Here is a 13,416-nt window from a genome sequence, read left to right on the forward strand (position 1 = left end):
CTGTACTTTGAAAAACAGTCCCTTAAGGCAAGCCGTGAGTCACCGGGGGTAACTGAGAGAGGGGAGAGGGGGAAGGAGTGAGAGAAAGAGATGGGGGGAGAGAGAGAGACGCGTTTTGATTTGATCATGTCTGATCCTTGCCGAAGTGACCAGCGTTGGCCTATGGTGCACTGGGTGCACTGCAGAAGCCTGTATTTAACCCAATAGGTAGTGGGGGGAAAAGCTTCAAGGGTGGACGGTACAAGGTCATGTGTGGGCACATGTATGGCTCTGTGTTTGTGTGAGGTGAACTGGCTGTGATTGTTTGTTGGTGAGCCATGTGTGTGTATGCGAAAGGGTGTGTTACTGTGTGTGCCAGCGGTGTGTTTGCATCAGTGACAGACACACAGTCAATGTAATGCACGTATAAGTAATGTGTGTGGGATTCAGGTTCTCTAAGTATTTGGGTTTAAGAGATTTTTAGTCTGCTTATCAGCTCAGTGACAGTGTGCATATGGTTGTGTGCATCTGTGTCTGAGTGTGTGAGAGAGTCAGGGAGATTTTTACTTTGTGTGTGAAGGATATATTAATCGGTTTGCGTGTGTGTATGTATCAAAACCCCCCTCCTAATCTCTTCCTGTCTCTTTGGATCGGAGAGGGCCCCTCTCTCTAAGCACCCCTCCCTCCCCTACATCTCCCTCTCTCTAAATTCCCAGGACCGCGCTGTCACCTCCACAAACACACACGTCACTCTCCCACTGACAGGCCCTGACTGCAGGTTAAACACATAAAAATCTCCCTCAGCTCTCTCTCTGTCGCTCTCTGTCGCTCTCTGTCTCTCTGTCTCTCTGTCTCTCTCTCTCTCTGTCTCTCTGTCTCGCTCTCCCTCTCTGTCTCTCTGTCTCTATGTCTCTCTGTCTCTCTGTCTCTCGCTCTCTCTCTCGCTCTCTCTCTCCCTCTTTCCCTCTCCCTTTCTCTCTCTCGCTCTCTCTCTCCCTCTTTCCCTCTCTCTTTCTCTCCCTCTCGATCTTTCGTTCTCTCTGTCGCTCTCTGTCGCTCTCTGTCGCTCTCTGTCGCTCTCTGTCGCTCTCTGTCGCTCTCTGTCGCTCTCTGTCGCTCTCTGTCGCTCTCTGTCGCTCTCTGGCTCTCTGGCTCTCTGTCGCTCTCTGTCGCTCTCTGTCGCTCTCTGTCGCTCTCTGTCGCTCTCTGTCGCCTCTGTCGCTCTCTCTGTCGCTCTCTGTCGCTCTCTCTGGCTCTCTGCGCTCTCTGGCTCTCTGGCTCTCTGGCTCTCGGCTCTGTGCTCTCTGTCGCTTCTCTGTCGCCTCTCTGTCGCTCTCTGTCGCTCTCTGTGCTCTGTCGCTCTCTGTCGGCTCTCGCGCCTCTGGCTTTCGGCTCTCTCGCCTTCTGCTCTCTTCGTCTCGCTCTCTCGCTTCTGGTCTCTCGCCTCGCTCTCGCTCTCTCGCTCTCTCGCTCTCTGTCTCTCTTGCTCTCTCTGTCGCTCTCTGTCTCTGTCTCTCTCGCGCTCTCTCTCTCTCGCTCTCTCTGTCTCTCTGTCTCTCTCTGTCTCTCTGTCTCTCTGTCTCTCTCTGTCTCTCTGTCTCTCTGTCTCTCTGTCTCTCTGTCTCTCTGTCTCTCTGTCTCTCTGTCTCTCTCTCTCTCTCTCTCTCTCTGTCTCTCTGTCTCGCTCTCCCTCTCTGTCTCTCTGTCTCTCTCTCTCTCTCTGTCTCTCTGTCTCGCTCTCCCTCTCTGTCTCTCTGTCTCTATGTGTCTCTGTCTCTCGCTCTCTCTCTCGCTCTCTCTCTCGCTCTCTCTCTCGCTCTCTCTCTCGCTCTCTCTCCCCCTCTTTCCCTCTCTCTTTCTCTCCCTCTCAATCTTTCGTTCTCTCTCTCCTCTCTCTCGCTCTCTCTCACAAATAAATAGGAATAGAGAGGAAATGGAGCCGGATCCCTGCGAGACAATCTTGCACCGTCCTCCCATTACAGTCCCGGTTATGTAAACCAGTGACAGAGGGGACTGTGTGCCGTTTAACAGCTGCCCTGGGCTTGGCCGGTGCACCAGCTGTTTCTTTCTTTTTGTGGGACGAGTTTTATACACAAGGGGTGTGTCCGTCCAGGCTGTGTAAATTATAGACCAATCAGAGTTTAATCACTCAGACACAGTGAGCAATATGCCCTCGTTATTGACACCAGCTCGTATTAATACTTCCTTCTACTGATTAATAAAATGACCCCAATTTGTTTAGTTTTTTTTTCAGTTTTTGTCTGTTCTTTTTTTCTATTTTCTTGCATTTTAATGAGCTGTGGCGCCGGGGGCCCTGTCACCCGGTTGTTAATGCTCCGGCGTCCCGGTGAAAGCCAGCGTGAAAGAGAGGCCTCTGTTCTGTACGTGTCACTCCTTACACTGACAGTCAAAACTACCGGCTCTATAAAAACCACACGCTGTTAGCCAGTTTGAGCCGTCCAAAGACGCTAACGACCTCGTGTACATGTCATCTCTCACGGTTAGGGCGAGGGGGGAGCTAGGCTAGGGCTATGTTAAGATGGAGAGGGATATTGTTGAAGATGAAGAATGAACAGTTAACGGTGAGACCCGCAGCATTTGTCATCATAAAACTGTCGCTGATTGATGAAGCCACAACAGCTGGGGGAATGCAATGAAAAGAGAGATGAGATTTTTTGGGGCCAAGAGTAAAGCGTAAGGAGCCTTATGTGCTCACATCACCGGGGTTTGCCTCATTCATACACAAGTCTTGTAATGCAAAACACCTCTCTGACCACTTGAAATCAACCACATAGAAACAAACCCCCCTCACGTTAGCAAACCATATCACACCCTACATCTTCATATCTTAACCACATGCAATCATTCAATGACATGACAGCAGTGCAATCTCATACATATCACTGGAGAGCACTTCAAATACCCCTGTATAAATAGCGGCCCTTTAAAAGCTATTTTGTGTGATCTTCACACATTTGGAGAACTTCATGAAAATGGGGCAAATCTAGTACACAGTTTGAAATGGGCCACACCTTGATTAAGTACGATGTCATTGACTAATATTATGCATACAAAACATAGCTTCGCTCCACCTGCCTCGACACACAGGCATATAAAGTGTTATTAAAAACAGCAGCAGGCAGTTCTGTGCTGTGATTCATTCTGTGTGAGTCACCCAGCACACACAGGGTTAAAGTATAGCTGCAGAGTCTTACTGCAGTGTCTGAAGCGTTTGGCTGGTCGCTACAGTAGAAATAAAGAGGGAGAAAAAAAATGTAATCTCTCTCTGTTAGTTTTTTTTCCTCCAAAAATCATTTTTATTGCATTTATAACATTTGGCACAGTACAAATTCTTGGTGCTTTTACAAGATAAACCTGTAAAGATCAAACACTGACCTTTTTTTGAATGTCTACTCAGTATAAATGTTTTTTTCTCTTTTCACTGCATTCTCTGTAGCATTGGTTTAAAAAATCACACAGAATGCCTCTTTTTTAAAACAAGTCTACCCTCATTTCTTGAAGTCAATATAGCATGTTAAACATCTCGTCTTTTTAAATAGAAGTTACAAGTTAGAAAATAGTTTCAATGTATTTCTTTTTAATATAATATGCTTCTCTATCACCCGCCCATGGTAGTTTCAATTTTTTCATATATATATTTATTTATAAGCATGTACAACAAGAAATGATCAGTCTTTTTAAGTTTTGCACTCTGTACAAAAAAACGAAAGTTCCTGTCCTTTTTTCCCCGTTGTGCATTCTATTGCATGTAGTTATGAGAAGAGAGGGGTGCTATGAGGATTGGGACGGGGCTGGGGAGGGGGGTTGTGTGGGTTGTTTTAAATCTGAGTCTCCTGAACCTTCTCCTTGGTGTGAGTTTTTATGACAAAGGGCTCAGGGAGGTTTGTGATGGCGCTGGGCAAGGTTCGAGGGAGAGAGTTCCCAATGTTGTTCTCTGTCCATTTAGCCCCGTGTCCTGCTGGCCTGTATGTGTTGTATTTGGGCTTGAGGGTGCGGTAGTCCACCTTGGGGTGGTCTGCTTTGTGGGGACTGTAATCCATTTGGGGTTTCTGGTTGACGTAATCCTGTTTGTGGGGACTGTTGTAGTCTGATTTGAAGACGATGTAGTCCGGCGCAGCCTTGGGGGTGTATTCCGATTTGGGCTTGTATTGACTGTTGTCAGGTTTGGATTTGTGGGTACTGTACTCCGGTTTGGATTTGGGCTGAGTGCTGTAGTCAGGCTTGTAAGGGCTGTAGTCTGGTTTAGGTCGTGGGTGAGTGCTGTAGTCAGGCTTGTAAGGGCTGTAGTCCGGTTTGGGTTTTGGATGAGTGCCATAATCCGGTTTGAAGGGGCTATAGTCTGCTTTAGGTGTTCTCGGGTGAGTGCTACTGCTATAATCCGGTTTGAAGGGGCTATAGTCTGTTTTAGGTGTTCTCGGGTGAGTACTGTAGTCAGGTTTGAAGGGGCTATAGTCCGCTTTAGGCTGCTTGTGAGTGCTATATTCAGGTCTGAATGGGCTATAGTCAGCCTTTGGTCTATGAAGGCTAAAATCTGGCGTGGATTTGTGGGCGCTATAGTCCACGGTAGATTTGTGGGTAGTGTAGTCCACGGTTGGTTTATAGGTGGTGTACTCAGCCTTGGGCTTGTGTATAGTGTATTCCGGTTTGGGCTTGTGGATTGTGTAGTCCCCCTTGTACTCGGCTTTGGGCTTGGGGAAGCCATAGTCTGTTTTGTGGCTGATATAATCCAGTTTTTGGATGCTGTTGTGGTCTCGTATCTCGGGCAGCGTGTGGTCTCGGATCTCGTTCGCGGCAGAAGCTGGCGGCGGCAGGTCCTCCTCGTCCACCTGGATGATTTCCACCGTACGGGCGGCTGCCACCGTGCTCCGCTGCTGGTGGCGCTTCCTCAGCTTGTAGAAGGCGATGAGCATGACGGCGGCCAGCAGCGTGACGGCTACGAAGCAGCCGATGATGATCTTGGTGGTTTTCATCATCTCGTCCAGGCTGGGGACGCTGTCGGGCGGCTTGACCGTGGCGGACTTTGAGGCGGGCACGGCGGATGGTCGGGCGCCCGGCTGGCCCTCTGTGTTCTGGAGCAGAACGGTGGGAGTGGAGATGAAGACGGGCTGAAAGAGGGAGGGCGAGGCGGTGGTGGTGGTGCCAGCGCCCCCCGCACCACCTCCTGCTTCACTTCCTGCCCCCCTACCAGTGTTGGGGGCGCTCGTCGTGGTCTTGGGTTTGGGCATCTCCGTGGTGGGGCCCGGCACTTCCACGGTCACCGTGGTGAAGTAGCTGAGGTTGGACGTGTTGAGTTCGGCTGCGCTCACGTTGAGGTAAGCCGAGGCGTTTGAGTTGCCGGCCGCGTTGGACACCATGCAGGTGTAGGTGCCCGTGTCAGCCGCCAGGACGTTTGAGAAGTTGAGCGTGCCGTCGTTGAGCACGCCGATCCGCTGGTGGCCCGAGGCGTGCGTTAAGACAGTCCCATTGGGCAGCAACCACCGGACCGAGGACATTGGCGCAGTCCGGCAACGGAGCTCCGCCACGCGCTCTGCCGAAATGTTGAAGTCTCTTGGCGCATCGCCTATGAAGGGGGCAGAGCACTGGAGCACGCCGGTCTCCCCCCGGTCCACCTCCACCAGCTGGCGGCCCCGCATGTGTGCCGGCGCGTGGCATCGGCCGCAGCAGGTAGAGTTGGTAGGGATGTACTCTCGCAGCCAGCGCGCCAGCCACAGGGCTTCGCAGCCACAGTTCCAGGGGTTGTGGTGGAGGTGCAGCTCCACCAGGTACCTGAGGGGGGCGAACAGGTCGTGCGGCAGGGCACTCAGGTTGTTGTGGGCTAGGTTGAGCTCCACCAGTGAGCTCAGGTCGTCAAAGGCGTTGCGCTCGATCACCCCAATCTGCGAGTTCATCACCCACAGCTTCTTGAGCGAGCGCAGGCCCCGGAAGGAGCCCGGCTTTATCTCAGAGAAGAGGTTCTCAGAGATCTCCAGCTCCTCCAGGCCCAGCAGGGGGCTCAGATTGGGCATCTCCCCCCGGATGTTGCACATGCCCAGGTTGAGGTACTTGAGGTTGTGCAGGCCCTCGAAGGCGCCATCGGAGATGAAATCCAGCTTGCGCAGCTCACCCAAGTCCAGGCGCATGAGCGAGGGCACTCTGTTGAAGGCATACGAAGGGATGCTCTCGATGGGGTTGTTCCTCAGCCATAATTCCCTTAGCTTGGACAGGTACTCAAAGGCACCGCTGGGCACCCCAGTTAGCCGGTTGTCAAATAGCTCCAGCGTGTTTAGGCTGGTGAGGCCATTGAAGGCGCCCACCTCAATCTGCCGGATGGCGTTGCGGCCCAGCTGGAGAACCTCAAGGTGGTGCAAGTGTCGGAAGGTGTCGGCCTGCACCTCCCCAATGGCGTTCTCCATCAGATTGAGGTGGCGCGTGTTGGCGGGGATGCCTGGGGGCACGCGAGTGAGGCCGCGCCGAGTGCACACCACCTTGCTCAACTGGCTACTACATGAGCACTGCGGTGGGCAGCCCTGAGGGCCTGGCGCTGCCGCCCCTGCCATAGCCAGGGAGGCGCTGCTCCACGCTCGCGCCATCAGGAACACTACACAGAGCAGGGCGGCTTTCCTGGCTCGACGCACAGCTACCCGCCCCAGGAGACTCATGATGTGGCACGTTCATAATTCAGCATCGTCCGGGGAGGGGGGGGGGGGCGGGGTTGGTTGGTTGGTTGGTGGATTGGTTTGGTGGTCGAAAGGGGGGGGGGTTGAGGGGTGTAAAGAGGGGAGGAAGGGGAGGGAGGTGGGTTGGCTCTTGAGTAACAGGGAGAGGGCTGGCCCTACCCTGGATTAAGCAAGACTCTGGCTCTCTTTTCCATGGACAGCACTGTAGGGTGGGATGGGGGTGGAGGAAGACTGCTCTTAAACGTTTCTGAGAAAGATAAAAAATAAGCCAAATAATAATAGAACAGGAGATGGAGATGATTCAAATAGGGTTGGAAACACTAGACACCTACCTCAAGTGTTTTTTACAGGTTCTCTTTTTTTTGGCAATCACAAACAAAGTGTTTAAATCAGGTATATATCCAAGGAGCAGAAAAATAAAGCCTTTTCTTTCTGCTCTGTCAGAAGCAAATCAAGTGAAGATTCTTTGCGAAAATGGCCCCTTTTTATAATTCCACACAAGCGAAGATCATCCGAAGAAGGAAAAGATGTGAAGGCCCATCCGAAGCTTGTTTTTTTTAGATGGGTAGGAATCCAGTCAGGCTCCTAAAGCAGTACACACTCGCTCGCCCTCGGCTGCTCTTCTCCCGCTTGTCCTTGGAATCCGCCGCTCGATGCCTCTGTCGAACGCCTTCTCCAAGTCTCCATAGCACAAACGCGTGCACACCGACACACACTCTCCGCACTCTGAAAACCCAAGGCAGAGAAGAAAAACAGGGGGGGGTTCAGGGTAGAGGGGGGTTAAGGAGGAAGAAGAACAATTCCACAATCCTTTCAAATGTTCTTTCCCTTTTGTTTGAGGTGGGGGGTAAGAGTGGGGGGTGAAGAACAGGACCCCCCCTTTCCTTTCCTTGGCTCTTTCTCTTTTTTGGTGGTCAGTCAGTCAGCACCCCCCCCCCCCCGTCTCTCTCTCTCTGTCTCTCAGTGTGTCGCGTCGTGTCCACTTGATTTCTGTAGCGCTCGGCTGGGTTGAAAAGGCTACGCGACACACACTGCGGTCATTAGCGTATTTCTCCCTTAACTAGGTCTACGCTCCAGCACAGCAGCACGCAAACACGGCTCGCCAGCAGCGGTGCACACACTCTCACACACACACAGCAGCTGTAGCCTGCCTCCCGCGCACTTCCCAATAATCCTTCAATTTCTTCAGAGGGTGGGGGGGGGGGGGGGTAGAGTAGATTCAGCAGCAATATCAGCGCAGCAAAAAGAGGCTAAAGCACTATCTCCCTCCGTGCCACTTTCTTTCTCCTTTTTTCAATCCCCTCTTTTTCTTCACCGCGCCGCGGAATAGGAGAGTGGAGCAAGAGAGAGCCAAGCGGCGGGCGAGCGGGGCACAGGCGTGATGTTACAGTAGCTTCGATGAGGGAAACAGATCCGCTGTAGCAGCAGCAGCAGTGGAGAGAGAGCAGGGCTGTGTATCTCTCTCTTTCTCTCTCTCTCGCTCTTCTCAGCCCCTGCAGTGTCCTGAGGTAGTGGCCAAGCTCAAAGCACTCAGTCCTTTGTGTGTGCTCTCAACCGTGTTCGCTTCCACTGTCCTCTCTTTCTGTCTGTCTCTCTCTCTCGTTCTCTCTCTCTCTGGCTCCCTGGCTTAGGGGGGAATAAAGCGCTGCCCAGGTGAAAGGGAGAAAACGGCAACGTGTGTCCCCACGGCAACACGATTTTAACCCCTGCAGCCCCGGTGTTAATCCTGCTGTTCCGGTTATTCCGGCACGTTTTCCTGGCGCCACTGTGGTGCAAGGCTTCTCTCTCTCTCTCTCTCTCTCTCTCGCTCTCTCGCTCTCTCGCTCTAGCGCGCTCTCTCGTTCATTCGCTTGTTCACTCTGTTGCTCTCTCTCTTTCTCTTTTGTCCTTGAGTGGGGAATGTGAATGTACTGCTGACGCATCCCGCTTGGAGCAGTGCATTGGTTTGTTGCAGTGTTTTTGTGCATTAACTCATCCGCGCTCTCTCTTTCTCTCTCTCTCTCTCTCTCTCTCTCTCTCTCTCTCTCTCTCTCTCTCTCTCTCTCTCTCTCTCTCTCTTTCTCTCCTTCTCTCCTTCTCTCCTTCTCTCCTTCTCTCCTTCTCTCCTTCTCTCCTTCTCTCCTTCTCTCCTTCTCTCCTTCTCTCCTTCTCTCCTTCTCTCCTTCTCTCCTTCTCTCCTTCTCTCCTTCTCTCCTTCTCTCCTTCTCTCCTTCTCTCCTTCTCTCCTTCTCTCCTTCTCTCCTTCTCTCCTTCTCTCCTTCTCTCCTTCTCTCCTTCTCTCCTTCTCTCCTTCTCTCCTTCTCTCCTTCTCTCCTTCTCTCCTTCTCTCTTTCTCTCTTTCTCTCTTTCTCTCTTTCTCTCTTTCTCTCTTTCTCTCTTTCTCTCTTTCTCTCCGTCTCTCTCTCTCTCTCTCTCTCTGTGTCCTCCTGTCAGAAGGTCAATGTAGAGTGAGTGTATCCTGCCTGACGTGTGTGTGCGCGCACGTGAACTCTGGGCCCTGGGACATGGAGCACATTTTTAGGACTGGGTGGCGGGATATGGACTACTGCTGAGCGAGGTAGAGATAGAGGGAGGGAGAGATGAAGAGAGTGGGACAGAGAGAAGAGTCACTCTGATTTCGCTGATAAACACACCTCTTTTTGATGAATGATTTTACGCTACATCGTTCCCCTCCCCCTTTCTCTCTCACTCACTCACTCACTCACTCACTCACTCACTCACTCACACATACACACAACGCCTCTCTCCCACTCACTTCTACATTTCTCAGGAACAGGGAGAATATCTGTCTCCTCCTTCCTTTCCCCACTCTTTTCTCCCTTCTTTATCTCCATCTCTCACTCCCTCCTCTCCCTCTTACTCTCCCTCTCTCTCCTCTTTTGGGACAGGCCCAAATTGATGTGAGTGAATGGTGATTAGTCAGGTATCCTGCCTGGCATGACGGCCCCTGGTCAGTGAGTAGGATGCTGCTGACTGTGGTGCTTTGAGCACACCAGGCCACTGTGCAGGTCCTTCATGGTTTGTGCAGAACAGGGATCCTCAACTAGATTCAGATGGTTTTTTTCTTGAGCGGATGGTCATGGGGCTGGAACATAATTACAAATAATTTGTAGACTGCACATTGAATGCAAGAAGCCCAAACATATATAATATTTGACTAAAACATAATCATTTCAAACATTGCTTACATTTGTGTACGATCACATGTATCTCTATTATGCGTGTGGATACTTTGGAAAATATTTCCAAAATTACAGTCACTTAGAGCTGATTTGCTGGTGTTTTTACAGTCTTTTATGTCCAACAATAAACATGTATTGATTGGCACTAGTTCTGTTGTTTTTATTTCTGTAACTAATATTGTTCATATATTATACATTTTTGGTTGTGCTTAAAGCACGGTCCAAGCAGTGCTGGTGGTCCTATAACGTTACAGTGATCCACAATGGCAGAAGGGAGCCTGGTTGAGTTGTGGTCGGCCTCTGACGGCCTCAATGGGGAGATTTTATGAATTTAACGTTGAAAGACTTAACTGCCTTACCACCACCATGCCACCCTCTGTGCCCCTCTCATGCCCCCCAGCCCCAATGTGCCTGCTGCTGCCTCAAATGCCCTGGACCGCCCGGCATGGTTTGTGGGCACCAGGCGACCCACGTTTTGGCACGGTGGGTCTGCCAGTCAGTCAGCGTTTCAAGGGTAGCCTGGTGTGTGCTTGTGTGTTTGTTTGTGGAGTGCGTTGTGCAGAACCCAGGCCTTGGGGCTAGAGCCTGTGAATCTGGGATGCGACCAGTCTCATGTAGGTCAGCTTTGTGTGTGTGTGTGTGTGAGAGAGAGAGAGATGAGATGAGAGGGAGGGAGCGGACCAATGAGTGCATGTCCTGCTGTATATCCCTAATGCTAATCTGATTACATACTGTACACAGTAGCAGGATGATAGATCTAATGACTGTAATGTCATTGCACAGCCCTTGCCAGAAATGAAGATTTGTGTGTATTCTGGTTAGTTTGAGCGCAATCTATGTGCTATGTGACTGTAGGCTATAGAGCAGGGGTGGGCAACATACGGGCCGAGCCCATTCAATCCAGCCTGGGGGAGGTTTGAGTAAAATATTTATATATAAAAAAATATTGAGAAATTATTATTTTGGGTTAAGGTCCATGTCAGTCTTGAACGTCTAAAACCAGATGGAAAGTATTTTGAAATTATAATGGACCATAAAGTTTTCAAATCACTGCCCTTTTTCTGGCCCGCAAATTAATGTTGACGAACAAATCGCTCCGAAAAAAATCAGTGCAAAAATCTCAAAAACAACTTTCTATTGCTGGATTTCGAACTTAAAACCTTTGGAATCAGAGGCAGATGCTTACTACCCTCCACAACGCCCTAGCAAAACCGAACTTGTAGGTAATAGGGCTCACTGTTGCCCCTAGTGGCCGGATTCCACGTCATCTCCAAACGTCCTCAGATATGGATGGACGTCGAATACGAACTTGTATCACGGGTGACATGCCTGGCTATTGACCATGTGAGCCTTGAAGGGGTGTGTGCTTGGGGAAAGACGTCACTGCTTCTGCTTGTGTATTTGTATGAGTTTGTATGTGCGAATTTCTTTTTGCGTTAGCTGTGTGTGTTCGCAGTGTGTGTGTCCTCGTGTCCTCCACCTCTACAGTGTCTAGGGAGGCCACAGTCCTCTCTCTCATCAGTGCTGCTCAGACTCATCCCCAGTTAACTGGGTCTAACCACTTCTCCAGCCCACTGCCCAGCCCTCCACTGGGAACTTTGTCCCCTTCTTGCACGCACACTCGCTCTCCCTCTCCCTCTCTCTCTCGCTCTCCAGACTTTTAGTTTTCAATCCTCTGCTAGTTTTAGTATTATTTCTCAGAGGAGGGGGGGAATCAATCTCCGGTCCCAAGACGGGAACACACACACAAACACACTGACTGACCTTGGGGAAGAAGACAGGGGTCGGACACTTCTTTAACCATTTTTCATTTCAATTTCCAGGAATTAATTCTGGGAGAGATTACACCCACAAAGACCGCCGCCGCCGCCCCGGCGAGAGAGCTTAAACCGTGTATGAGGGATTTTACCATTAATCATTATTCTCATTACACACTTCATACACACAGACGATACACGCTCCAGTGCAACAGCGGCAGTTGTCCAGCATACAATGGACACACTGCTCTCTCGCCCTCTCTTCCTCTCTCCCTCTCTCCCTCTCTGAAATTTCACGCACCCAGACATATGCTACACTGCAACTAGATTAAATATTATAGATTAGACTTCCACAATCCACCTGGATTGGCTTCAATATGAGTTTTATGTTTTCACGTTAAGCTGTCAGTTGAATGACCTTAGGTGAATTTGACCCAACATAGGTCATCTCCCCTAAACCTGTGTGGTAGCTTGTCTGTCTGTCTATCTGTCCGTCTCGCTGTCCGTCGGGCTCTCTCCTCCCTCCTTAACAGTGTATGTGTGCGTGGTGTAATATTTGAGGGCCAGTCGGTGGTTAATTGTATTTGCCCAGACGGTGTGGTATTGGGGGCTTAAGGGTTCAGTCAAAGTGAATCCACAACTCCACACTACAACCCCCTCTCTCTTTGTCTCGCTCTCCCTCCATCACTCACTCTCTCTCACTCTGTTGATCTCTCTTCTTCTCAGTGTTGATCTCTACCTCTTTCTCTCTCCATATCTTTCTCTCTCTCTCTCTCTCTCTCTCTCTCTCTCTCTCTCTCTCTCTCTCTCTCTCTCTCTCTCTCTCTCTCTCTCTCTCTCTCTCTCTCTCTCTCTCTCTCTCTCTCTCTCTCTCTCTCTCTCTCTCTCTCCTTCACCCTTTTCATCCCCCAGTGTGTTACAGCAGCTCTCATAATAAACATTGTTTATAGGCTAATGACCTTCATTATGTTTGGGGCCTGTTTGTAGCCCTGCCAGAGCTAATAGATTAGCTAGCCTCATGTTTGCTGGAAGTGGAAGAAAGCAGGCTTAAAGCAGCCAACCCAGTGATCCTCATCATCGCCTGTTAAAAGCCTTCTAAATAGCCTAGCAGACAAATATTTAAAAAAAGAGACTCTTGAAGTCGGCCAAATACAATTTTGGGATTTGAGAATAGTAATCATTAGTCATCAACATCTTTTTGATATGGCTTATTGCACATCTGAGGCATAGTATTTGTGGTCGTGGGATTTGAAGGTCAGTTGTGTGAAGTGTAGCCTAACAATGTTTGGATTTAGTGCTCTTGCTCCGAAGAGATTTGCGTTTCTTTTAGTGTGACCTTTTAGATGTTTAGTGGTGTAATTAGCCAAAGTGTTTGTGTTAATGTTCTGGGGCACACACTGTCACGTTTAGGAACACATCCAACCAGTGCTCTCCCTGGCGTCTGGTACCATTCTACCGTATGCAAATTTCCCCGCTGTCTATCCCGGCCACGTCATTGGTCGAGGAGGCTCTATTTAGATTCCGGAAGCGCCGTGGCGTTTCTCGTTCATTATCCCTCACTGTGTCACCTTGCCAACCGCCTGACGGACTAGCGGGCTGTAAATAGAGAGGACTCCATTCTCAGCTCGCTGGGTAAAGACATGTTAATGCCCCACCGTGAGAGGCCTTAAATCTCCCTGACTTTTAGCTGCTTGGGAGCAGAGGATGTGGGTGGGGGGGCTACTCTGGTACTCTGCCCTAGTCTCTCAACCTCCCTCTTCTCCCATTCCTCTCTTATCCTTTTCAGGGGCTGGTGAAAATGAAACTTGCCTGTCTGTCTCT

At 50.3% G+C, this 13,416-nt stretch overlaps 2 protein-coding genes across 2 annotated transcripts in view; one reads left to right on the plus strand and one right to left on the minus strand.

Annotated features, from left to right (window-relative positions):
- The window catches only part of LOC121549698 (staphylococcal nuclease domain-containing protein 1), a 282,207-nt gene that overhangs the window by 125,815 nt on the left and 142,976 nt on the right, over positions 1-13,416 (plus strand). The gene's annotated exons all lie outside the window — the stretch shown is intronic.
- On the minus strand, positions 3,255-6,646 carry LOC121549707 (leucine-rich repeat-containing protein 4-like). The gene has a single exon (XM_041861552.2). The coding sequence runs from the start codon at positions 6,636-6,638 to the stop codon at positions 3,819-3,821; it is 2,820 nt and encodes a 939-aa protein (XP_041717486.2). The 5' UTR covers positions 6,639-6,646; the 3' UTR covers positions 3,255-3,818.

This window comes from Coregonus clupeaformis, unplaced genomic scaffold (assembly GCF_020615455.1).
Source record: "Coregonus clupeaformis isolate EN_2021a unplaced genomic scaffold, ASM2061545v1 scaf0097, whole genome shotgun sequence".
Taxonomy (NCBI): Eukaryota; Metazoa; Chordata; class Actinopteri; order Salmoniformes; family Salmonidae; genus Coregonus; species Coregonus clupeaformis.